The sequence below is a fragment of the Mobula birostris genome, chromosome 25, assembly GCF_030028105.1.
Source record: "Mobula birostris isolate sMobBir1 chromosome 25, sMobBir1.hap1, whole genome shotgun sequence".
NCBI classification, from domain to species: Eukaryota; Metazoa; Chordata; class Chondrichthyes; order Myliobatiformes; family Myliobatidae; genus Mobula; species Mobula birostris.
This window is the reverse complement of record NC_092394.1, coordinates 59,528,375-59,554,382: the sequence shown is the minus strand read 5'-3', so window position 1 is coordinate 59,554,382 and position 26,008 is coordinate 59,528,375. Positions and strand designations below refer to the sequence as shown.

General features: G+C 46.6%; 2 protein-coding genes across 2 annotated transcripts in view; one reads left to right on the top strand and one right to left on the bottom strand.

Annotated features, from left to right (window-relative positions):
- LOC140187900 (glutathione S-transferase theta-1-like) overlaps window positions 1-4,742 on the top strand; it is a 114,276-nt gene extending 109,534 nt beyond the window's left edge. Inside the window, exons 4-5 of the mRNA XM_072243738.1 lie at window positions 856-1,032; window positions 2,093-4,742. Of these exons, the coding sequence (XP_072099839.1) occupies window positions 856-1,032; window positions 2,093-2,299 (384 nt within the window). The 3' untranslated portion in view covers window positions 2,300-4,742. The remainder of the gene's footprint in view (window positions 1-855; window positions 1,033-2,092) is intronic.
- A 13,348-nt stretch (window positions 4,743-18,090) lies between these two features.
- LOC140187774 (glutathione S-transferase theta-1-like) overlaps window positions 18,091-26,008 on the bottom strand; it is a 66,130-nt gene continuing 58,212 nt past the window's right edge. Inside the window, exons 4-5 of the mRNA XM_072243471.1 lie at window positions 21,758-21,934; window positions 18,091-18,353 (exon numbers count right to left, since the gene is read on the bottom strand). Coding sequence (XP_072099572.1) covers window positions 18,150-18,353; window positions 21,758-21,934 — 381 coding nt within the window. The 3' untranslated portion in view covers window positions 18,091-18,149. The remainder of the gene's footprint in view (window positions 18,354-21,757; window positions 21,935-26,008) is intronic.

Below are 26,008 nucleotides of genomic sequence, written 5' to 3'. Positions count from 1 at the left end.
AGTCCTTTATCTCTTCCATCTATCACCCAGCTTTTCACTTTGTCCCCACCCATTCACCTTCCCATCACTCCTCACCTGCCCAGTTGTACATCTCCACCCCCCCCACCCCGCTCCTCCCCCTATTTATTCCGACTTCAGTCTCTTTCCTCTCCAGTCCTGGTGAGAAATCTCAGCCCTAAACATCCTCCACAGATGCTGCCTGCCCTGTGTGAATTTCCAGCTTCTGCAGAATCTCGTCTTCGTTAAACATCTGCACACCACCGTGACGGGGTTTTCCAGGCATCCACAGTACTCTGTAAGACCCTTATCCAAACATCTGCTTTAAATGTTCGCCTTCTCGCCTCAGTACCTGCCCTCTGCTATGAGACTTTTTCACCCTTGGTAAAGATTCCTGCTCTCATAATCTTAAAAATCTCAGCAGGCCAGGCAGCATCCCTGGAGGGGAATGAACAGTCAACATTTCAGGAATGGGAAGGAAGGAGGAAGAAGCCAGAATAAGAAGGTGGGGGAGGAGAGGAGTCCCAGCTGGCAGCTGATAGGTGAAGGGGCAAGGGGAACGAGGTAAGAAGCTGCGAGGTGATAGGTGGAGGAGGAAAAGGGCTGAAGAAGAAGGAATCTGATAGGAGAGGAGAGCGGACCATAGAAAGGGGAGGAGGAGGGGGAGGAGCAGAGGAAAGTGACAGGCAGGAGAGGAGAAGAGAAGGGATAAGAGGGGAGTCAGAATGAGGAATAGAAGAAGAGAGGACGGGAGAGAAGCTGGATGAATGCTCCCCTTGTGGAAGCCCATCCCCAGGTTGCCCGGTGCAGCTCTCTGCCCCTCGCCCAGCCTCACCGTGTGCTGTGTGGTTCCCGCAGGGTCTGGTGCCAGTCATTGCTGGGAAGCTGGAGTCGGACGCCGGGCCGACGGCAGCTGTGAACGAGCTGAGCCACAGCCTGGGGAGGTTTGAGCAGAAGTTCCTGCAGGATAAGCCCTTCATTGCCGGAGCTGAGATCTCTCTGGCAGACCTGGTGGCCATTGTGGAGCTGATGCAGGTGGGTAGGAGATATTCAGCACCGGAGACTGTTTGCCCCTTCATTTGTTATAATCCCGTTTCCTCTCTGTTTTCTCCCTCATTCCTATCATCTGCTTCCCTTGGCTGTATGACCATAAACCACAGCAGCAGAATTAAGCTGTTGAATGTTCTGTTATCACTAACCGGTCTCTCTCCAGCCTTGATTAACTGAACAGTGGAGCAGGCTCCACGGACCAGAGGGCCTGGTCCTGCTCGTGTTCTTAACCCCATTCTCCTGCCTCCTCCCCGTAACCTTGGCGACCTGACTAATCAACAACCTATCACTATCAGCTTTAAATATAACCAGTGACATGACCTCCACAGCCGTCTGTGGAAATAACTTCCACAGGTTCACATGGAAATCTACAGCACATTACAGGTCCTTCTGAGCATGCAACACACTCTAGAAACTGCCTAGAAATTCCCGACAGCATAGCCCTCTACTTTTCTAAGCTCCATGTACCTATCTAAGAGTCTCTTAAAAGACCCTATTGGATCCACCGCCATCACCACTGGATAAAAAAATTCTTCATCTCTGTTCAGAATGGACACCCCTCTATTCTGAGGCTGTGCCCTCTGGTCCTAGACCCCCCCCCCTGCCCATTACAGGAAACATCCTCTCAACGTCTACTCTCAGTAGGCATTTCAATCACTCTCCCCACACCACCTCTGCAGTGAAGCCTTTGATGGTTGAGCATCACGGGTGGGATCTCCCTGTGACACTACCCTGCCCACCTGAAAGCCTCTGTGTTACTGCAGCCATGATTACTGACACCAATCACTTGCCCATTTGCCCAGACTCCTGGCTACGGGGTTCCTGCGCTGGGATATCCTCCTCATACAGACACAAACAAGTTGCGGGGGGGAGTGGGAGGAAGAGGGGAGGAGGTGGGGAGACTAGCCATAAGAGGGAAGGAACACACTCCTGTCTCGCTCTCAGTGTCTTGAGGCAAATGATGGATGTCCCAACAGGCGAGGTGTGCGATTACATGGCAGGCACCATCTGTCACTGACGACACCTTGTGCTCCCTATCCCACAGCCCCTGGGTGCCGGTTATGACCCACTCGATGGAAGCTCCTCCCTCACAGCCTGGCGAGAGCGGGTGATCTCTGCGGTTGGGCAAGGTCTGTTCGATGAAGTCCATGAACCGGTCCTGAACACACAGCAGAGGTTGAAGTGGATTGCAGAGAACCAGCCAGCTCTGTTAGATGGCCTAAAAACGATGCTTCTCAAAGAGGGGAAGTAAAATGTGGGCCCAGTAGTCTCTCAGCTGTCCTGGTCCCTCAGCTTGCTCACCTTTTTTCCCTCTTTTTCAAGGTACTCGACAAGGTTGTCCTCTTAGTCCTTTATTATTTGATATTGCATTAGAACCTCTTGCAATTGCCATTCGAGAATCTCCAAATATTACTGGGATAACTCGGGGCTTAAAGTCCCATAAAATATCACTCTATGCTGATGACTTACTTTTATATATTTCTAATCCTCAAAAATCCATCCCTGCTGTTTTAGAGTTATCAGCACAATTTAGTCTCTTTTCAGGTTATAAATTAAATCTTAGTACAAGTGAACTTTTCCCGATTAATAAACAACTTCCCTTATATCATAACTTTCCATTTAAATTGATTAATAATTATTTTTCATATCTTGGGATTAAAATTACTTGTAAACACAAAGATTTATTTAAGATTAACTTTTTACCCTTAATTGACCGTATTATTCAACTTTCATCTAAATGGTTTCCTTTATATTTAACTTTGATTGGTCGTATTAATGCAGTTAAGATGGTTTTTCTGCCAAAATTTCTATATATATTTCAGGCATTACCGATTTTTGTTCCAAAATCTTTTTTTGATAAAGTTGACTCAAAAATTTCTTCATTTATTTGGCAAAATAAAAACCCGAGATTGGGTAAAATACATTTACAGAAAGCTAAGAGAGATGGAGGTTTAGCATTACCTAACTTTAGATTCTATTATTGGGCAATCAATATTCGACATACGAAATTTTGGTTACTTGACCAGGATATACTATCCATTCCTAAGTGGGTAGCATTGGAATTACAATCTGTTCAGGGCTATACACTTGGCTCTATTTTAGGTTCCTCTCTTCCTTTTGATTTGAAACGCCTTAAACAGGTATCTAACCCGATAGTTAAATATACCTTACGTATTTGGTTTCAATTCAGAAAATTTTTTGATCTTAACCAATTTGGGCTAGCGATTCCTATTTTAGGTAACATATTTTTTCCTCCCTCTTTTACGGATCGTGCTTTTCAAATTTGGAAGACTAAGGGTATTTCACGGTTTTTGGATTTATTTTTAGATGGTTCCCTTATGTCTTTTGAACAATTATCTAATAAATATAATTTATCAAGAATACATGTTTTTTAGATATCTACAAGTTAGAAATTTCCTAAGTACTATACTTTCTTCTTTTCCTATGCTTCCTCCTACATACATTTTAGATACTGTAATTAACCTTAATCCATGTCAGAAAGGTGCATCGGCTATGATTTATAATATTATTATGAAACTTAGGAAAGCTCCATTTGATAAGATTAGGGTAGATTGGGAACAGGAATTGGGGTCTATCATTTCCGTGAATGACTGGGGGCAGATTTTACAATTAGTCAATACTTCCTCTATCTGTGCTAAACATTCCCTAAAGTTGTTCATAGAGCACATATGTCCAAAGATAAATTAGCTCGCTTTTATTCTCATATTAATCCTTTTTGTGATAGATGTCCGGGGCAGATAGCCTCTTTAGCTCATATGTTTTGGTCTTGTCCTACTCTGGAAACTTTTTGGAGAGACATTTTTAATATTATTTCCAAGCTATTGAATATAGATATCTCTCCTCACCCTATTACTGCTATCTTTGGACTACCTAAAATTTCCAGTAATCTTTCTCCTTCAGCCCGTAGAACGATTGCATTTCTTACTTTAATGGCGAAAAGATGTATCTTACAACATTGGAAAGAGCTTAACGCTCCAACCACCTTTTTTTTGGTTTTCTCAGACGATATTATGCTTGAATTTGGAGAAAATTAGAAGCAATCTTTATGATTCCTCACTTAAATTTGAATAGACCTGGAGATCTTTTATTCAATATTTTCATTTAATGTAATTTTTTTTCCTTCTCTTTTTTGCTCCATATTTATATACCCTTCTTGTTTTTTTTTAACTGTTTTTAATGGAGGTCGGGTTTGAGGACGTGATTTTAAGTTCTTTAACTCTATTTGGTTCCAAGTTAGCCCATTGCTTTGCTTTGCCTTTAGTTTAGTTGCACGGTGGGTTTTTTTTGGGGGGGGGGGGTTCCTTTTCTCTATTGATATATATATATATAAATTAGTATACTATTATGTTACCTTAGTATGTTATGTTTAAATAACATTGTTTGTATCACTTTTTTTTCTGTATTAATATTTCCTGTAATTTTATTATATTCTAACAGTGTATTAGTGCCTATATGGCTTACCCTTTTGTATACTTATTCAATAAAAAGATTTAAAAAGCAAAGAGGGGAAGTAAAATGTGGGCCCAGTAGTCTCTCAGCTGTCCTGGTCCCTCAGCTTGCAGAGGAGAAGGCACTGTCCCACACATCTGGAGACACAAGAGGGAAGTCAGACGTTGGAGCAACGCACACAAAATGCTGGAGGAACACAGGAGTCAGGCACCATCTGTGGATGGAAATGAACAGTCTACGTTTTGGGCCAGTCCTCCTGAAGGGTCTCAGCCCGAAACATTGACTGCCAACCTGCTCAGTTCCTCCAACATTTTGTGTGTTGTCCTACACACACCGTATGCGCAGTCCCTGCGCGCCGCCCCACGCGCACGTCCCGCGTGCACCCGTCCCTGCACGCCGCCCCACGCTCACCTGTCTATTCTAGCAGGAATGGATTGAACCCGGTTCCGTGTTGCTCTTCACAAAAGTCTCTCTGTGTCACTTCTGTAGGCAGTGATGGAATAAATGTTTGTCCTGATGAAAGCAGCTGTCTGTTCACAGTCAGTCCGTTCCACCCTCACTGCTTTGCTGTTTGGTGTTGAATAGCCCTGGGCAGCAGCAGCCGATTGCTAGTGTTCAGTCAGGACTGAAGGGGAAAGTGAGGCTGGAAAAACTGATGGTACTATATTTATATCGCCCCATCACCTTCTAAACGTGCCATGGAGCCACACAAGCCCGGATAACAAATCGTACATGGGACTTCCGACAGTTTGGACGGGGGTTTTGCCGAAGGGCTGATTATACAAATTAGAAGATAGAATACTACAGCAAGCCCAGCCCTTCGGCCCACAATGCTGTGCTGACCTTTAAGATCAATCTAATCCTTCCCTCCTATATAGCCCTCTGTTTTTCTATCTTGTACCTACCTATGTCCCTGACGTATCTACCTCTGGCACTAGTATATTCCATGCTCCTGGTGCTCTCGTGTAAAAATCCTACCTCCAACATTCCCATCGACTTTCCTCAAATCGCGTTAAAATTACACTGCCTCGTATGGGATACTCCCACCCTGTCCACTCCAACCATGTCTCTCACATATTTCTGTTAACTCACCCTCATCCTCCTTTGATACAAAGAGAAAAGCCCTCGCTTGCTGAAGCTGTCATCAGAAGACATGCTCTCTGATCCTGGTAAATCTACTCTGCATCCTCTCTGACGTTTTCATATCTTTCCAGTAACGAGGACACCAGAACTGACCATCCCAAGCATAGTCTGACCAGAGCTTTACAGAGCTGATACACTTGTCCTTGGGCTCGGTACTGTGACGAGTAGAAACAAACACCTTGTTAACCACTCTGTCAACTTCCACGAGGGGTCTAGGGACAGAAGGTTCCTAAATTCCCCCACATTGCTAAGAATCCTAAGAGAGGGATTTTTCTGACAGGATTACTGAGGAATGCAGCTAGTAACAATGGGGTGGCCACAGAATGTTTATTAAAACTGAGAGGCCTTAAGCTGGGTAAACATTTTCTCCCATGGTGTGTGTTTGTTCTTTGGCCTCTGTGTCCATGCCAATGGAGCTCCACGGCACGGGCACAGCACACGGTGGCTGCAGCACAACAGACACCACTGGCACCTCTGAGGTCACACGGCCAACAGCCCATCGGGGTGACGAACAGGAACACCAACTGAGCAGGTGAAAGGCTGTGTCCAAGGGTTAGGCCTCATGGACAGCTCACCCTCCTCCACCCGAGAGAATCCCACCTCACGTGTCTGAAACCAGCTCCTTTAGCAAATGACCGTGAGTGGCTGCTAGTCCACATACCTGAGTAGCCAGCCAATCATTCAGGTCCCCGGATGATCAGAAAAGCAAAGACCACAATACCTCCAGCTCAAATCCCGTCCATCAGCTCCGATCCCACCCCTCAGCTCCTATCCTACTCCTTGTATCCCACTCCTCAGCTCCTATCCCATTCCTCACCTCCAACCCCACTCCTCATCTTCTATCCCACTCCTCACCTCTAACCCCACTCCTCACCTTCTATCCCACTCCTCACCTCCAACCTCACTCCTCAAATCCAAACCCACTCCTCAGGTCCAACCCCACGTGATAGTGATGATAAGAATTGGAGGAGATGGCAGTTGAATGCGTGGCTGAGAAGTTGGTGCAGGGAGCAGGGTTTTAGACTTGGATGACGTGTGCGTGATGACCTCGCGTGCGTTCAAGGTCAACAGTGGCTGTGACAGGGAATGAGGAAAGGTGCAGCTGGCTCCTATCGCCAAATCATATCGCTTCCTTGCGGCCTGGTACCGGTGGCTGGGGATCACTGGCTTTAGGTTAACCAGGATACTGGACTGGAGTGTAACTACAAGGAAAAGTTGGACAAACTTGGATTGATTTTGGCTGGAGTGTTGAAGGCTGAGGGGTGACCAGATAGAAGCATATAAAATTATGACAGGCATGAATACAGCCTTTTCCCCCCAGGGAGGAAACACTAGAGGGCATAGGTTTAAGTAGAGTGAGGCAACATTTGAAGATTTGAGAGACAGGATGGCACAATAACGCTGTGGTTAGCACAACGTTATACAGTACAGCGATCTGGGTTCAATTCCTGCCACAGCCTGTAAGGACCATGTGGGTTTCCTCTCACAGTCCAAAGATGTACTGGTTGGATTGTTCAATTAGCCTAGGATCAAATTTGTGGATTGCTGGGTCAGCTCTTGTGGAAGCAGATAAAACAGCAATAGAGAGATATTCAGAGGGCACACAAGTAGGCAGGCAGAGGGATAATGACCCAGTGCATGCAGATGAGATTTGTTTAAATTGGCATCACAGTCAGCACAGACATGGTGGGCCAAGTTTCCATACAAAGACCAAAAGCACCCAGGAGTTTTGCATTTTTACCTTGAATCTGCTATTTTCTTTTCACCTGATTCCTAAAATTTTGCTGAGTTCTACTTCGGCACAAGGAATGGTTAAGCCAAAATTATTGCAACTTTAGAGAAAACAATTTGTAAAAACATTTAGAACCAAGTGTCAACTGTTTCTTGCTAAGTTTGCGGTAACTGGCGCATGTTAGTTCTTGTGGTGGGAGCTGGGGGTTGTTCTGTTGTACCTCATGTACCACATCCAAAAGCAGATGTTGAGGTAGGTTTAAAGGAATGTCTTAAGAAAAAAAGGTGAAGAGGCAAAGATTTAGGGAGAGAACAAAATGATTACTCAATGATAACAGAGGCCAGAATTAGAGAAAGCTGCATATTTTACATAAATATTATACAGGGATGAGGAGATGGAGACAAGAGGCCACAAAATGATCTGAAGGAACACAACAGAACAAATGCAGTATGATGCAAAACCCTGAGCTATGAAAGTAGCCATGACAAAGTTGGCCACTGGCTTAGGAACCACACTATGTAGTACTAAAAAAATCACAGCACACTGGTCTGCTGCTTCTGTGCCTTGGGCTTGACCACCTCCTGTGCAATCTGTGGATTTTACTCATTTTCTCTGTTTCCCATAGGTGCCCTAGTTTCCTCACCCCACATCCCAAAGTTTGTGTTGTTAATGTGGAAATGAGGAGGAATTCTGAGAGTCTGCAATGATGCGATGGGTTGAATGGCTTCATAACGAAACACCAGAATTCACATCCCATTACCAATACTAAAATCGAATTTGAACACAAGCTGGCAGAATCAAAGATTTTAAAAGCAACCAATAAATTCCAGAGGGCATGGGTTAATTCCTTTCTTTACCCCACTCCTGCTCTGGCCATGTTTAGACAACATGCCTGACTGCTTAGAGGCCTAATGAAAAATGACGGCAATCAAAAACCCCGTAAGTGATTTATATTAACACAAAAACTGGAATATTGGTGGACAAAGCTCAGCCCGTCAGCACCTATGGAAAAAGAACCACTTAATGTATCAAGATTACGGAGAAAGAGGATCTTGCACAGCTCGAGTAAGAGCTTTTTGCCCCACCGCTCAGACCAGAATGTACCTTTTCTGGGACGACCAAAGGAGCAATGACAGTCTAAGAACATTGTTGCCATGTTAACAGGAGCAAAGCCAAAATCACCCATGAAACTAGCACCATTGTTTCTCCTCACTAAAAGCAATACAACAGAATCTCTTCTCTCCACCCCAACATCTTACAATACAAGGATGTCTTTAAAGCTGCTTTTAATGCTATTAATGCAAATGTCATTTCACTGTATGTTTCAATGTACACATGATACATAAACTTGAATCCTGAGAAAACTGAGCAACTAATTCATTAACATAATAGTAATGCTTAACAATCTGTAGTTGTGTTGATTAGCCAACAATTCTTACAGAATTACAGACCTTAGGACTGATGTGGCCGACAATGGGATCAAGCACTGTGACTTAAATGTTTAGTGTTTTACGCTGGCAATGCACCAGCATCCCTACTATTCATAAAATAATGCAGAACAGCAAAGAACTGAGGAAGTAGGCCCATTGACTACAGCTTGTTTCAAGGTTGCTTGCAAGTATGAGTTTACAGAAAGAATCCCAGGGTATGGAGAATAACAATAAGAAATCAGATCAACTTACATTGAGGTTCTTCACTATGAATCATAGGATGAGTGTTTATAAATCCTGATATCCTCAGATATGCCAACTAGTGGAATGGTACCACAGCAACAACCTGGCACTCTACATCAGTAAGACAGAAGGACTGATTGTGGACTTCAGGAAGGGTAAGACGGATGAACACATACCAATCCTCATAGAGGGATCAGAAGTGGAGAGAGTGAGCAGCTTCAAGTTCTTGGGTATCAAGATCTCTGAGGATCTAACCTGGTCCCAACATATCGATGTAGTTATAAAGAAGGTAAAGCAGAAGCTATACTTTATGAGGAGTTTGAAGAGATTTGGCATGTCAACAAATACACTCAAAAACTTCTATAGTTGTACCATGGAGAACATCCTGACAGGCTGCATCACTGTCTGGTATGGAGGGACAACTGCACAGGACCGAAAGAAGCTGCAGAAGGTTGTAAATCCAGTCAGCTCCATCTTGGGCACTAGCCTACAAAGCATCCAGGACATCTTTAGGGAGCGGTGTCTCAGAAAGGCAGCATCCATTATTAAGGACCTCCAGCACCCAGGACCCTTTTTCTCACTGTTACCATCAGGTAGGAGGTACAGAAGCCTGAAGGCACACACTCAGCGATTCAGGAACAGCTTCTTCCCCTCTGTCATCTGATTCCTGAATGGACAATGAAGCTTTGGACATTACCTCACTTTTTTTTTAATATTCAATATTTCTGTTTCTGCACATTTGTAAAAATCTATTCAATATACGTAATCGATTTACTTGTTTATTTATTTTTTATTTATTTATTATGGCCTCCAATTATGAATCCTTTGATGTCTTTGAAAATACCTTAAGTATCAGACAAAGGATTCACAATTGGAGGCCATAATATAAATAACATCAGATATGCTGATGACATTGTACTAATAGCTGAATCAGAAACAAAACTTCAAGAACTGCTTCACACATAAAAGTTGCTGGTGAACGCAGCAGGTCTTGTAGCATCTCTAGGAAGAGGTACAGTCGAAGGGTCTCAGCCCAAAATGTCGACTGTATCTCTTCCTAGAGATGCTAACTGGCCTGCTGCGTTCACCAGCAACTTATGTGTGTTGCTTGAAATTCCAGCATCTGCAGATTTCCTTGTGTTTGCACTCAAGAACTGCTTAGTGGTTGCAGAAAGCAATCACAGAGGCCTCTCAATCAACACCAAGATCATCTCCAGAAAGACAAACATCACACAATGTGTGATCAAGATCGGAAATACAATCATCAAACAAGTCAACAAATTCAGATATCTGGGCAGCTTAATAACAAGTGACGACAGGTGCGACACATATCAAATACAGAATAGCAATGGCAAAAGAAGCTTTCCAGAAAATGAAGACCATATTAACAGACAAAGATGAGCATGTACACTAAAAACAGAATACTGCAGTGCTACTTTTATTCTATCCTGACTTATGGAAGTGAATGCTGGACCATTTCTCCAGCAATGGAAAAGAGACTAGAAGCAGCTGAATTATGGTTCTACAGGAGAATGTTAAAAATATCATGGACCACACACACATCAAATGAAGAAGTTCTCAGAAGAGCCCAAGCAGTTCGATCACTCATACCAACAATAAGAGAAAGGCAACTCAGGTTCCTAGGACACATCATGCGGAAAGATGAACTAGAAAAACTTATACTCTCTGGAAAGATCGATGGGAGCAAACCTAGAGGAAGACATCGGCTGATGTACATCAAAAGCCTAGCCAGGTGGCTACGCATCGAGGAAATGGAAGCCATCCAAAGAACGAGGGGTAGTTCTATGTGGAAAACCATGGTCACCAACGCCCGCATCGGATATGGTACCTAGACAGACACAGATTATTATTTTTTTTCCTCTCTGCTAGATTATGTATTGCATTGAACTGCTGCTGCCAGGTTAACAAATTTCATGCCACATGCCGGTGATAATAAACCTGATTCTGATTATGAGCTCCACACTTAAAAGTAATAGGGGGGAAAAGCAAGCATCTCTTTCGGAACACTCCACTCAATCATCCCGTAGCTTACAACTTTGCCACTGCAGTGAAGGAAATACAAAGCTCCCACAAACAGGTCGGGAGAAATTCTAAATGAGAGATAAATGAACTGGGTCTCAGGATACCTCTTCAAAACTGTAGACTTAATTTAAAATCTCAGAAACTACACACAAATAACACTCCAATTTAGCACCAATAGATTGCCAGTTAATTTTTGTACTAAAAGCCTCAAAAAGGAATCCCAGTCCAAGGTAAGATACACTGCTTGGACAATTTAAGCAGTATACTGGAAAGAGAGGGTGCCGGGATCGATATCACTCACTCTCCATCCATGACAGAGGCTATGAAGACCGCCAACATCTCCCCCCCGGGCTGCTGTGCTCTGTGCCTGCTAATATGATGGTCTGATAGAGGCTTAGGCCTACTCCAGGGCTCATTTTGGTTCGGAATGGTCCTACTCACTGGGCCGTTCACTGCACATCAGATGCTGCTCTTTTACTTTTTTAAAATGGGTCCTTTCAGGTTTCTCGCTTTGTAGCTGCCTGTAAGCAACAGATCAAGGCAGTATAATTTATATTCTTTGACAATAAATGTAATTTGAAATGAGGCTATTGCAAGCGAAGCCACTGTTTCGGGGATGCCACATACAAGTTGCACTCGGTTTGGAGCAAACAGATTATTACATTGCATGGGTTAATGTCTAAAACAACATAGCAAGCATTATCCTCCCTTCGCAATGAAGCAGCACAATTAATCTTAAACACACTTCCTCCTAAAGACACGCTGCCTTACTACAGAAATGATGGACTAGCAATTCTGAGAATGGCACCATAGTTCAGTGCTTCCTTTGGAAAAGCTTCCTCTGAAACTTTAAATACTTAATACAAATGACCAGAATATAGTGTTGATCAAGCACAACCAAAGACAGAGGATAGGCATCATTTTGCACAGCTATGCAGTATCAGCTGCTCCATCTGTTTATTGTTAAGTGCCAATTTTGTCCAGTCATTAACAATTCCAAAACCTTTCCCATCACATTATTCCAGCACAGAGTAATAGTACCTCCGAGAGAAATCAAACATGAACTATAACTAGTTTAAAACTTTCTCATCCTAAGCTCTGCCACCCTCATCCTAACCTGTCACACAATTTCAAACAAGTCTGGAGGCGACATCACTCTGGCAGGGTCTGCGAGACATTACTTCCTACAAAGCGAAACCCAATAGCATGAATGGCAGCGATGCTTCACTACCAGATGAACTGAACACCTTTTATGCCCGCTTTGAAAGGCAGAACTCAACTACAGCTGTGAAGATCTCCGTCTCAGAGGCTGATGTTAGGCTGTCTTTAAAGACAGTGAACCCTCACAAGGTGGAAGGTCCAGATGGAGTACCAGGTAAGGCTCTGAAAACCTGTGCCAACCAACTAGCGGGAGTACTCAAGGACATTTTCAACCTCTCACTGCTACAGGCAGAAGTTCCCTCTTGCTTCAAAAAGGCAACAATTATACCAGTGCCTAAGAAGAATAACGTGAGCTGCCTTTATGACTATCGCCCGGTAGCAGTCACATCAACAGTGATGAAATGCTTTGAGAGGTTGATCATGACTAGATTGAATTGCCATGGGTGGCAGTGGAGGCGAAGTCATTGGGTGTATTTAAGGCAGAGATTGATAGGTATCTGAGAAGCCAGGGCATCAAAGCTTATGGTGAGAAGGCGGGGGAGTGGGACTAAATGGATCAGCTCATGATAAAATAGCAGAGCAGACTCGATGGGCCGAATGGCCGACTTCTACTCCGTTGTCTTATGGTCTTGATGAGACGATAATGAGGGTGATTGATGAAGAAGGATCTGTGGGTGGATTTTATTGGATGTAGCATCATACAACTATCCATCTATTTGAAGCTACATGGATTTTAATAGATGCTTGATAAGGTTCCTCTGAGAAGGCCTATCCTGAACATTAAGATGCATGAAATCCATGGTGATTTGGCTTGCTCATAGATGATAGAGCATCATGACTGATGGGACACATTCTGGCTGGTGGTCTGTGACTGGTGGTGTTCCTCCAGGATCCAAACTGTGACAATGATAAGAACATAGATTGTTATTTTTTTAGTTAATGAATGATCGGTGTCATTGTGAACAGTATAGAAGATAGCTGCATATACTGTGCAGGAACGCACAGAGCAATGGCAGATGGAGTTTATTCCAGCAAGTGTTGCAGTTTGGGAGGTGAAATGTAAAGAAACAGTACACAGTTAATGGGACGATCTGAACAGTGTTGATGTACAGGGGATCGGACCGCAAAGCACTCCAGTGTGTGGTGAAAACTGCCCAGCGGATTATCGGCACCCAATTGCCCACCATTGAGAACATCTATCACAAATGCTGCCTGGGCAGGGTGAAAAGCATTATCAGGGATGCATCTCACCCTAACCATGGACTTTTTACTCTCCTCCCATCTGGTAGGTGCTACAGGAGCCTCCGCTCCCGCACCAGCAGGCACAGGAAGAGCTTCTTCCCTGAGGCTGTGACACTGCTGAATCTCTCATCACAGCGCTAAGCAGTATTGCATCCATATTGTACTGTCTCAGTACTTTTATATTTGTGTGCTGTAGCACTTTTTTTTATTCACAGTTATTTTGTAAATAACACTATTCTTCGCATTTCTGGTCAGATGCTAAATGCATTTCATTGGCTTTGTATCTATACTCAACACAAGGACAATAAAGTTGAATCTAATCTAATCTAATCTTGAGGTCCAAGTCCTTAGGTCCCTAAAAGTGGCTGCACAGGTTGATAGGGTGGTAAAGAGGGTGTATGACATGCTTGCCTTTATTAGTTGAGGCACTGAGGTCAATAGTCAGGAAGTTATGTTGCAGCTTTATAAAATTCTAGTTAAACTCCATCCATAGCATATAGTTCTGGTTGCCCCACTATAGGATCTGGAGGCTTTGGAGAAGATGCAGAAGAGGTTTAGCAGGATGCTGCCTAGATTGGAGGGCATGCACTATAACAGGAAATTGGACAAACTTGGGTTGTTTTCTCTGGAGTGGCGGAGGCTGAGAGGACATCTGGCAGAAGTTTATAACATTATGAGAAGCCAATATCGTTCTCCCAGGGTCGATAACAGGGAGCATGCATTTAAGGCGAGAGGGGTGTAAGATAAAAGGAGATGTGCGTGGCAATTTTTTTTCACACATTGAGTGTTGGGTGCCTGGATTGCGATGCCATGGGTGGCAGTGGAGGCAGGTGCAATAAAAATGTTTAAGAGACTCTTCCAGAGGCACATGTCTGTGCGGCGAATGGCGGGGTAATTACCAGTATCATTAGTTTGCTATAATATAAGACCATAAGACATATGTAATACCTATTTTAAGACCATGCATTGTTTTATTAATATTGTTATGCTGTTGGTTTTATTTGTAGATTTTCTCACAATGCAGTAAGTGTTCCTTTAATTACATTATACAATCGAGTATTTCATTTTTGCTGTCTAAAATAAAGAATCAGTTGATCAAGTTAGGCTTGTTGAATTAGCCAATAATATTTGTCTTGTTAATTTTTTTTTCAAGAGAGAGCATGGCAAAAAGAACAGGGAACTGTATTTTTTCTAGAGAGAACAGGAGTTTCGAGGGAGAAGGAGAAAGAAGAGAAATGGGAATGGACCGCAACTGTAATGGGAGAACATGGTGAAACACCTGCAGAACCCGTTTGGAAGGACAGATACTGATGTCGTAAAATCCTCATGCAGACTTTGGTCTCATGGAGAATGTGCAGATAACTTTAAGTTAGCTCGTTAGCACCTAGCATTGGAGAAAGTTCGACGCCTTTTTCCTTGGTCATTGACTGGGTATTTATTTATGATTCGTTCGAACTGCAGAATTTCGGTACCACGAGTAAATGAAGTGAAGCAAACTGGATTGATCACACAACAATCGGCTCCAACGATTAAGTGCACATTATAGACTAATATATGATGGGCCCTTTTCTTTATTTTGTTTGTTATAGTCTAAAAAATTTTTTCAATACATTTTTGATCTAAGTTTATAGTGATGTGAGCTAAATTGTTGCTTCCTGCTGAACAGTAAATTCGCATGGGTGTGTCAGTATTCATACAAGTGACAATCCTACTTCCCCTTAGAGGAACATTCAAAATATTTATCTTTCTGTGGTTACCTGAATCATATCAAGCCTGGACATGTTTATTTACTGGAAATGGCCTTCTCGTCGTTATTCCCCAAGCATTACATAGTTACATTGCTGTTAGTTTGTATTGATGGTAATAGCTAACTCAGCTAACTCATTATGAGCCCATGGTGAGAGGGCTACATACGGGAGCAGAATTAGTCCACTGGGGCCTCTGTGTCATACTATCATGGCTCAAACCCAAAACTGCCTTGTCCCTATAACCTTTGATAACCTTACTAATCAACAATCTATAGGGGAACGTCGACTCAGACCATGAGAGGCCTGCGTTGGGCATTTTCATGCCTTACAAGGCGCAGATTGGAAGTTTGTGTGGGGCACCACTCCTCGCACAGACTAGAGCAATGTGTGGTTAAGTGCCTTGCTCAAGGACACAAACACGCTGCCACAGCTGAGGCTCGAACTAGCGACCTTCAGATCACTAGACGAACGCCTTAACCACTTGGCCATGTGCCCAACTATCTATAACCTCTGTTTTAAATCTACCCAGTGACACCTGTTTATGGCAATGAATTTCACAGACTCACCACCCCCCGGCTAAAGAAATTCCTCCTCATCTTCATCATTTTATAGGACGTCCTTCTATTCTGAGCCTGTGCCCTCTAGTGCAAGACTCCTTCATGATAGGAAATATCTTCCCTACATCCACTCTGTCCAGGCCTTTCAATATTCGATAGGTTTCAATGAGATCCCCCTTTCAATGAGAAAAGGGCTGAAGTTATGTGGAAGGAGGAAGCAGCAAATTGCCAATCAGTCCGCAGAGAAGGACAAACACAGACTCCAAAACCCAGCCTCACGTGTTCTGTCAGGACCTGCACCACAAACTGCTCACCCACTATAACTCAATTAAATCCAAGTAGTGTTTCAATGCTGTTTTTGGCAACCCCGTAGACTTTCCAGGTGTACACCGATATTGTCAACAAGGTACTAATGTCATTGTTCAACCTTCTCTGATGAGTATTTCCCCATCGGAGACTCAGCACCATAACATATCTCACACAAAGGATCAATACTTGCTTTGTTACATGTTACCGTTGCTTTGATTAAACGTAAGCGTCATTTAAGTGCATGAGGGATGATGTTATATATAATGGGGGGAGGGTTCTTCGATTCAAATCGGGAGTTTTTCTGGAAATTTCGGCAGCTACGCAAGAGCACGGACTGTGAGCTGCCAGCAGGAGAGGGAGCAGGATGGAGTTAGTTAAAGAGTCCACTACAGCAGCAGGCGACCTGAATATTTCTCCATGTCCAGAGGCTTATGAAAACTAACGGCACACAGGGCATATTGGATATGTGATTGTCACTTTGTATGATCCATACATGGATTTCTGGAATATTCTGCGGTGACCACTTTTTGTTAATCCAAGAATGGATTCAGGTGTGTTACGTAGCGACCACTCATGTTAAAGAGTATTCCGTGACTGTCACCTTGGGATATCTTTACGTGGATTTTGGAACTTAGACTTTACTTCATTGCTCCCGCTTGGACTCCAGTTTTCAGGTGACGTCTACTCGACGTCTGGAACCTTCTGTGACTGTCACCTTGCTTTCCCTGTGTGGTCCCAGTGTGAACGTGATGATCACTTGTCCCCTGGAATTTTCTCGTGATCGACCTCTTTGTCAACTTAACGTGGAGTTTGGAACCCTCCTTTACAGACACCTGTACCTGCTCCCATAGTTTCCGGAACCTTCTGGGTTGCCATCCTAAGACATGGGAAGAACTGTTTCTAAACCTCCACAATTTGTGAGCTAAGAAGCAGTAAACTGTTTCTGTTTTCTTTGTTTAGGGAAGTAATCTGTTTAAATCTGTTCAAGTGTCTAGATTTTTGGGGTGGTATTGAAAATATATTTGGTTAATATTAAAAGATGAGTCTGTGGTCTTTTGCTGCTGGTTCGTAACAGCTTCAAACAGTCATCCATTCATTTGGTCTCACCCTCATTCCCTTTGCACAAGCCATCCCTTCCCCAGCTACCCTATGACTCAGAGCTAACTTTCTTTTCTTTCTCAGTTTTAATGAAACTGACCTGAAACATTAGCCGCTTCCCTCTGCACAGATGCTGCCCGACCCGCTGAATATTTCTGAGTTACTCATTCTGTCTCAGATTTCCGGCACCTGTTGTGTTTTTGAGCTGTTGGGGTGAATTGCAGCTATGAGAGTTGTCACCTACTGTGGAAGGAGGAGTTAATCAAAGACCACATCCAACCTGGATATGCTCTCTTCTTCCCTCTTCCATCAGGCAGAAGGTATAGCAATCTGAAAGCACTACCACCAGGCATAAGGACAGCTTCTGTCCTACTGCTAAAAGACGGTTAGCAGTAGGTCAGAAGCTGCTAGAATGATGGGATGGTCTCTTGTTGACTCAGAATCAACCTCATTATGACCTTGCACCTTATTGTTTACCTGCAACTGTTAGACCTTTTCTTTTGGGAGCAAAGGTAGACTTGATACAGGTGAGCAAGATGATAAGGTGCATGAATTGAGTGGATAGGCAGAGACATTTTTCCAGGCCCAAAATGGCTAATATGAGGGAGTGATTGGAGGAAGTTATGAGGGGACACAGAGAGTGGTGGATGTGCAGAGGTGGTGGTAGAGGCAGATACGTTAGGGACATTTAAGAAACTCTTACAAAGGATGGTAGAACAATGGTGGGAAGAGTTAGATGGATTGAGAGTTGAGGGGACTGTACTGTGCTGTAATATTCCATGATTTGACTTGTCTGAACAGGATTCAAGCTCTCCAAGATTCATTGATATTGCCGTTCCCATTCCACTGAGACACAGGAAGCAAACTTCTCTCTATTTTCAGCTCTTTATTTCATTGGAGGAAACTTTTGAAGAGAGCAGCTGTATCAGTTGTATCGTTTCTTCAGGCTTTTTGCAAGACGTTGCATTGCAGGAGACTGGACGTCCAAATTACTTAGAGCTTCTGCACTCTTCATAACCCGCTCATGGGCCTCATCAAACAACTCCTTACCCAGGGCTGCCTTGACTCGATCCCGCCAGGCAGCCAGCTTGGGCCGATCAGCAAATGGGTCAAACCCAACACCCAGGGGCTGCAGGAAAGAAGATAAGTGAGCATCATCAGCCAGCAGCAGATCAAGACAAAGGACAGATGGGAATGCTAGCAGTGAGACTCGAGAGAGCTGTCCGGGCCAGTGAGACTCGAGAGAGCTGTCCGGGCCAGTGAGACTCGAGAGAGCTGTCCGGGCCAGTGAGACTCGAGAGAGCTGTCCGGGCCAGTGAGACTCGAGAGAGCTGTCCGGGCCAGTGAGACTCGAGAGAGCTGTCCGGGCCAGTGAGACTCGAGAGAGCTGTCCGGGCCAGTGAGACTCGAGAGAGCTGTCTGGGCCAGTGAGACTCGAGAGAGCTGTCCGGGCCAGTGAGACTCGAGAGAGCTGTCCGGGCCAGTGAGACTCGAGAGAGCTGTACAGGGCAGTGAGACTCGAGAGAGCTGTCCGGGCCAGTGAGACTCGAGAGAGCTGTCCGGGCCAGTGAGACTCGAGAGAGCTGTCCGGGCCAGTGAGACTCGAGAGAGCTGTCCGAGCCAGTGAGACTCGAGAGAGCTGTCCGGGCCAGTGAGACTCGAGAGAGCTGTCCGGGCCAGTGAGACTCGAGAGAGCTGTCCGGGCCAGTGAGACTCGAGAGAGCTGTCCGGGCCAGTGAGACTCGAGAGAGCTGTACAGGGCAGTGAGACTCGAGAGAGCTGTCCGGGCCAGTGAGACTCGAGAGAGCTGTACAGGGCCAGTGAGACTCGAGAGAGCTGTACAGGGCCAGTGAGACTCGAGAGAGCTGTCCTGGCCAGTGAGACTCGAGAGAGCTGTCCAGGGCCAGTGAGACTCGAGAGAGCTGTCCAGGGCCAGTGAGACTCGAGAGAGCTGTCCGGGCCAGTGAGACTCGAGAAAGCTGTCCAGGGCCAGTGAGACTCGAGAGAGCTGTCCGGCCCAGTGAGACTCGAGAGAGCTGTCCGGGCCAGTGAGACTACTCGAGAGAGCTGTCCGGGCCAGTGAGACTCGAGAGAGCTGTCCGGGCCAGTGAGACTCGAGAGAGCTGTCCGGGCCAGTGAGACTCGAGAGAGCTGTCCAGGGCCAGTGAGACTTGAGAGAGCTGTACAGGGCCAGTGAGATTTGAGAGAGCTGTACAGGGCCAGTGAGACTCGAGAGAGCTGTACAGGGCCAGTGAGACTTGAGAGAGCTCTCTGGACCAGTGAGACTCGCTGTACAGGGCAAACCAAGGTAGAACATACAGGGGTAATGGTAAGGCACTGAGGAGTGCAGTAGAACAGAGGGATCTGGGAATACAGATACAAAATTCCCTAAAAGTGGCGTCACAAGTAGATAGGGTCGTAAAGAGAGCTTTTGGTACATTGGCCTTTATTAATCAAAGTATTGAGTATAAGAGCTGGAATGTTATGATGAGGTTGTATAAGGCATTGGTGAGGCCGAATCTGGAGTATCGTGTTCAGTTTTGGTCACCAAATTACAGGAAGGATATAAATAAGGTTGAAAGAGTGCAGAGAAGGTTTACAAGGATGTTGCCGGGACTTGAGAAACTGAGTTACAGAGAAAGGTTAAATAGGTTAGGACTTTATTCCTTGGAGCGTAGAAGAAAGAGGGGTGATTTGATAGAGGTATATAAAATTACGATGGGTATAGATAGAGTAAATGCAAGCAGGCTTTTTCCACTGAGGCAAGGGGTGAGAAAAAACCAGAGGACATGGGTTAAGGGTGATGGGGGAAAAGTTTAAAGGGAACATTGGGGGGGGGCTTCTTCACACAGAGAGTGGTGGGAGTATTGAATGGGCTGCCAGATGAGGTGGTAAATGCAGGTTCATTTTTAACATTTAAGAATAAATTGGACAGATACATGGATGGGAGGTGTATGTAGGGATATGGTCCGTGTGCAGGTCAGTGGGACTAGGCGGAAAATGGTTCGGCACAGCCAAGAAGGGCCAAAAGGCCTGTTTCTGTGCTGTAGTTTCTATGGTTTCTATGGCCAGTGAGACTCGAGAGAGCTGTACAGGGCTAGTGAGACTCAAGAGAGCTGTACAGGGCCAGTGAGACTCGAGAGAGCTGTACAGGGCCAGTGAGACTCGAGAGAGCTGTACAGGGCCAGTGAGACTCGAGAGAGCTGTCAGGGCCAGTGAGACTCGAGAGAGCTGTCCAGGCCAGTGAGACTCGCGAGAGCTGTCCAGGGCAGGGAGACTCGAGGGAGCTGTCCGGGCCAGTGAGACGAGAGAGAGCTGTACAGGGCAGTGAGACTCGAGAGAGCTGTCCGGGCCCGTGAGACTCGAGAGAGCTGTACAGGGCAGTGAGACTCGAGAGAGCTGTCCGGGCCAGTGAGACTCGCGAGAGCTGTCCAGGGCAGGGAGACTCGAGAGAGCTGTCTGGGCCAGTGAGACGAGAGAGAGCTGTACAGGGCAGTGAGACTCGAGAGAGCTGTCCGGGCCCGTGAGACTCGAGAGAGTTGTCCGGGCCAGTGAGACTCGAGAGAGCTGTTCGGGGCAGGGAGACTCGAGAGAGCTGTCTGAGCCAGTGAGACTCGAGAGAGCTGTACAGGGCAGTGAGACTCGGGAGAGCTGTCTGGGCCAGTGAGACTCGAGAGAGGTGTCCAGGCCAGTGAAACTCAAGAGAGGTGTCCGGGCCAGTGAGACTCAAGAGAGCTGTCCGGGCCAGTGAGACTGGAGAGAGCTGTCCGGGGCAGGGAGACTTGAGAGAGCTGTCCGGGCCAGTGAGACAAGAGAGAGCTGTCCACGGGGTGTGAAAGGACTGGTCGAAACAGTGAGTAATACTGATATGGAGGGGCTGAGGCTGACCAGAACATGAGAGTCTGAGAATAGGGAGAGGGGCACAGTGCAAGAGAGAGGGGGAAGGGGGTAAAAGAGGGCAGGAGGGGCAGAGGGCAAGAGAGGGAGGAGATAATGGGAGAGTGAAACCACAAGAGAGTGTGTGGGGAATGAATGAGAGAAAGTGGAAAAATGGGAGTGAGCGAAACAGAAAAAGAGGGAAGAGAGAGAGAATGAGGGAAAAAGGAAGAGAGAGGAGTGAGATAAGAGAGGGAGAGGGTGAGACAGTGACAGGTCGATACTGTAGTGTCTGTGTGGAGTTACACAGATGGGGAGTTCGTGCAAGATCTGGAGCTACAAGACATGGTGCCAAGTCTGACAGGGGAGAGAGGGGAGAGAGGAGGGGGAGGCACAACAGTCCATGGCTTGGGTGGGATGGAAGTGCGGTGTGTCTGGGAGGCTGGAATGGGAGTACCCCCCTGGGACCCAGCATCAGAGTGAATCTCTGACAGTGGGTGGGACGAATGCTTCATCAGAATTTGAGCACCCAGGCTGAGGAGCGAGGTCACCAGGCCTTCAGCCCGGGACCCCCACCCTGGAGGGGACTGCCTAGGCCACTGAGGAGGGCGTCCAGATGCTGTAGGTCTCGGTGGTAACTAGTTCCTTCCAGCTCACCTGCATCAGTTCCACGATTGCGACGAGGTCTGCCAGGGACACCTCGTGCCCTGCGATGTATGGCCGGTCTTGGAGGAACTTGTCTTCCAGCAGCTGAATTGAACTCTGCAGGCCCTCCACTGCCTCATCCATCTGCTCCTTAGGAATTGGCTGGCCAGTCAGCAGAGGCAGCAGACCCTGAGGGCAAATGTTGCAAAGGTCAGTGATCCTATTGAATATTGGAAGGCCTAGATGTAGTGGACATAGGAAGGATGTGTCCAGTGGCGGGAGGGCACAGCCTCAGATAAAAGGGCATTCCTTTAGAAGAGAGACGACAGAGGCTGGTGAATCTGTGGAATTCATTGCCCCAGGTGGCTGTTGAGGCCAAATCATTGGGATATTTAAAGCAGTTTGATAGGTTTTTGATTAATAAGGCTATTAAAGGTGAAAGGGAGATAGTGGGAGAATGGGATTGAGAGGGAGTAGTACATCAGACATGCTGGAGTGGCAGACCAGACACAATGGGAAGCAGAGCCTAATGTTGCTCCCATGTCCTCTGGTCTTGTGCAGCAGATCTTCCTTTTGGTTACTTCCTGCAAGCTGAGATCCCTCTCAGCCCAGACAATCCTGGACTGAACCTCTGTCAAGTGTGAGATCATTCAGCCAGTCCCCTGTGCCCGTTAGCTGTAAAGAATATAAACTGATCAGCACTGAAACGTACAGATGGAGGGTATTCACTTCCTGGATTCCCACTGTAATCCCTGGGAACATATTGCAGGGTCCAGAGAGAATGGATCCCTTCCCACAGCTACCATCTTACCCCAGGAGATGGGCATCAAGAACAACACTAACAGCCAACTATCAGTCAGTGACGACCAGTGTCTGTACATCAGGAACTGCCAACATGGATTCCAGAGGAATGCTGCCGGCTGGCTCCTCCTGCTCAGCATCCTGAGTCTTCACTGGGGAGGGTTTTAGGGTCCCACTGCCATTGTCCACTGGGAAAGATTGGGGGGGGGGGGGCGCGATGGCACTGTCCACTGGGGAGGGTGGAGGGGCACAGTCACTGCCCACTGGTAAAGGGGTTTCGGGCACCTCTGCCACTGCCCACTGTCAATTGATGAGGGAGACCTCTGCATTACCCACTGGGAAAGGTCAAGGGCCCCTGGGAAAGGTTTAGGACCCCACTGTCACTGCAAAGCTGGTGAAGAAACCTCCAGAGCATTCTTCGTGCAGACATGAGGGAGCACGACGCATGTTCCGGATGCAATGTGGGCAAATGGTTTGACCTGTGGGCTGCAGCAGATGCTGTGTGACGTAGCGTACACAGTTTATCACACAGCAGGGCGACGTGTGACATAGGATACACAGTTTATCACACAGCAGGGCGACGTGTGACGTAGGGTACACAGTTTATCACACAGCAGGGTGACGTGTGACGTAGGGTACACAGTTTATCACACAGCAGGGTGACGTGTGACATAGGGTACACAGTTTATCACACAGCAGGGTGACGTGTGACGTAGGATACACAGTTTATCACACAGCAGGGGGACGTGTGACGTAGGGGACACAGTTTATCACACAGCAGGGTGACGTGTGACGTAGGGTACACAGTTTACCACACAGCAGGGTGACGTGTGACGTAGGATACACAGTTTATCACACAGCAGGGGGACGTGTGACGTAGGGGACACAGTTTATCACACAGCAGGGTGACGTGTGACGTAGGATACACAGCAGGGTGACGTGTGACGTAGGGTACACAGTTTACCACACAGCAGGGTGACGTGTGATATAGGGTAAACAGTTTATCACACAGCAGGGTGACGTGTGACGTAGGGTACACAGTTTATCACACAGCAGGGTGACGTGTGACGTAGGGTACACAGTTTACCACACAGCAGGGTGACGTGTGACGTAGGGTACACAGTTTATCACACAGCAGGGTGACGTGTGACGTAGGGTACACAGTTTACCGCACAGCAGGGTGACGTGTGACGTAGGGTACACAGTTTATCACACAGCAGGGTGACGTGTGACATAGGGTACACAGTTTATCGCACAGCAGGGTGACGTGTGACGTAGCACAGCAGGGCGACGTGTGACGTAGGGTACACAGTTTATCACACAGCAGGGTGACGTGTGACGTAGGATACACAGTTTATCACACAGCAGGGTGACGTGTGACGTAGGGTACACAGTTTACCGCACAGCAGGGTGACGTGTGATGGGTACACAGCACACAGCAGGGCGACGTGTGACGTAGGATACACAGTTTATCACACAGCAGGGTGACGTGTGACGTAGGGTACACAGTTATCACACAGCAGGGTGACGTGTGACATAGGGTACACAGTTTACTGCACAGCAGGGCGATGTGTGACATAGGGTACACAGTTTATCACACAGCAGGGTGACGTGTGACGTAGGATACACAGTTTATCACACAGCAGGGTGACGTGTGACGTAGGGTACACAGTTTATCACACAGCAGGGTGACGTGTGACGTAGGGTACACAGTTTATCACACAGCAGGGTGACGTGTGACGTAGGGTACACAGTTTATCACACAGCAGGGCGACGTGTGACGTAGGATACACAGTTTATCACACAGCAGGGTGACGTGTGACGTAGGGTACACAGTTTATCACACAGCAGGGTGACGTGTGACGTAGGGTACACAGTTTATCGCACAGCAGGGTGACGTGTGACGTAGGATACACAGTTTATCACACAGCAGGGTGACGTGTGACGTAGGGTAAAAAGTTTACCACACAGCAGGGTGACGTGTGACGTAGGGTACACAGCAGGGTGACGTGTGACGTAGGATACACAGTTTATCGCACAGCAGGGTGACGTGTGACGTAGGGTACACAGCAGGGTGACGTGTGACGTAGGATACACAGTTTATCGCACAGCAGGGTGACGTGTGACATAGGGGACACAGTTTATCACAGCAGGGTGACATGTGACGTAGGGTACACAGTTTACCGCACAGCAGGGTGACGTGTGACATAGGGGACACAGTTTATCACACAGCAGGGTGACGTGTGACGTAGGGTACACAGTTTATCACACAGCAGGGTGACGTGTGACGTAGGGTACACAGTTTATCACACAGCAGGGTGACGTGTGACGTAGGGTACACAGTTTATCACACACAGCAGGGTGACGTGTGACGTAGGATACACAGCAGGGTGACGTGTGACGTAGGGTACACTGTTTACCACACAGCAGGGTGACGTGTGACATAGGGTACACAGTTTATCACACAGCACTGTGACGTGTGACGTAGGGTACACAGTTTATCACACAGCAGGGTGACGTGTGACGTAGCACAGCAGGGCGACGAGTGACGTAGGGTACACAGTTTATCACACAGCAGGGTGACGTGTGACGTAGGGTACACAGTTATCAAACAGCAGGGTGACGTGTGACGTAGGGTACACAGTTTACCACACAGCAGGGTGACGTGTGACGTAGGATACACAGCAGGGTGACGTGTGACGTAGGGTACACAGTTTATCACACAGCAGGGTGATGTGTGACGTAGAGTACACAGTTTATCACACAGCAGGGTGACGTGTGACGTAGGGTACACAGTTATCACACAGCAGGGCGACGTGTGACGTAGGGTACACAGTTTACCGCACAGCAGGGTTACGTGTGACGTAGGGTACACAGCAGGGTGACGTGTGACGTAGGGTACACAGTTTATCACACAGCATGGTGACGTGTGACGTAGGGTACACAGTTTATCACACAGCAGGGCGACGTGTGACGTAGGGTGCACAGTTTATCACACAGCAGGGTGACGTGTGACGTAGGGTACACAGTTTATCACACAGCAGTGTGACGTGTGACGTAGGGTACACAGTTTATCACACAGCAGGGTTACGTGTGACGTAGGGTACACAGTTTATCACACAGCAGGGTTACGTGTGACGTAGGGTGCACAGTTTATCACACAGCAGGGTGACGTGTGACGTAGGGTACACAGTTTATCACAGCAGGGTGACGTGTGACGTAGGGTACACAGTTTACCGCACAGCAGGGTGACGTGTGACGTAGGGTACTCAGTTTATCACACAGCAGGGTGACGTGTGACGTAGGGTACACAGTTTATCACACAGCAGGGTGACGTGTGACGTAGGGTACACAGCAGGGTGACGTGTGACGTAGGGTACACAGTTTATCACACAACAGGGTGACGTGTGACGTAGGGTACACAGTTTATCACACAGCAGGGTGACGTGTGACGTAGGGTAC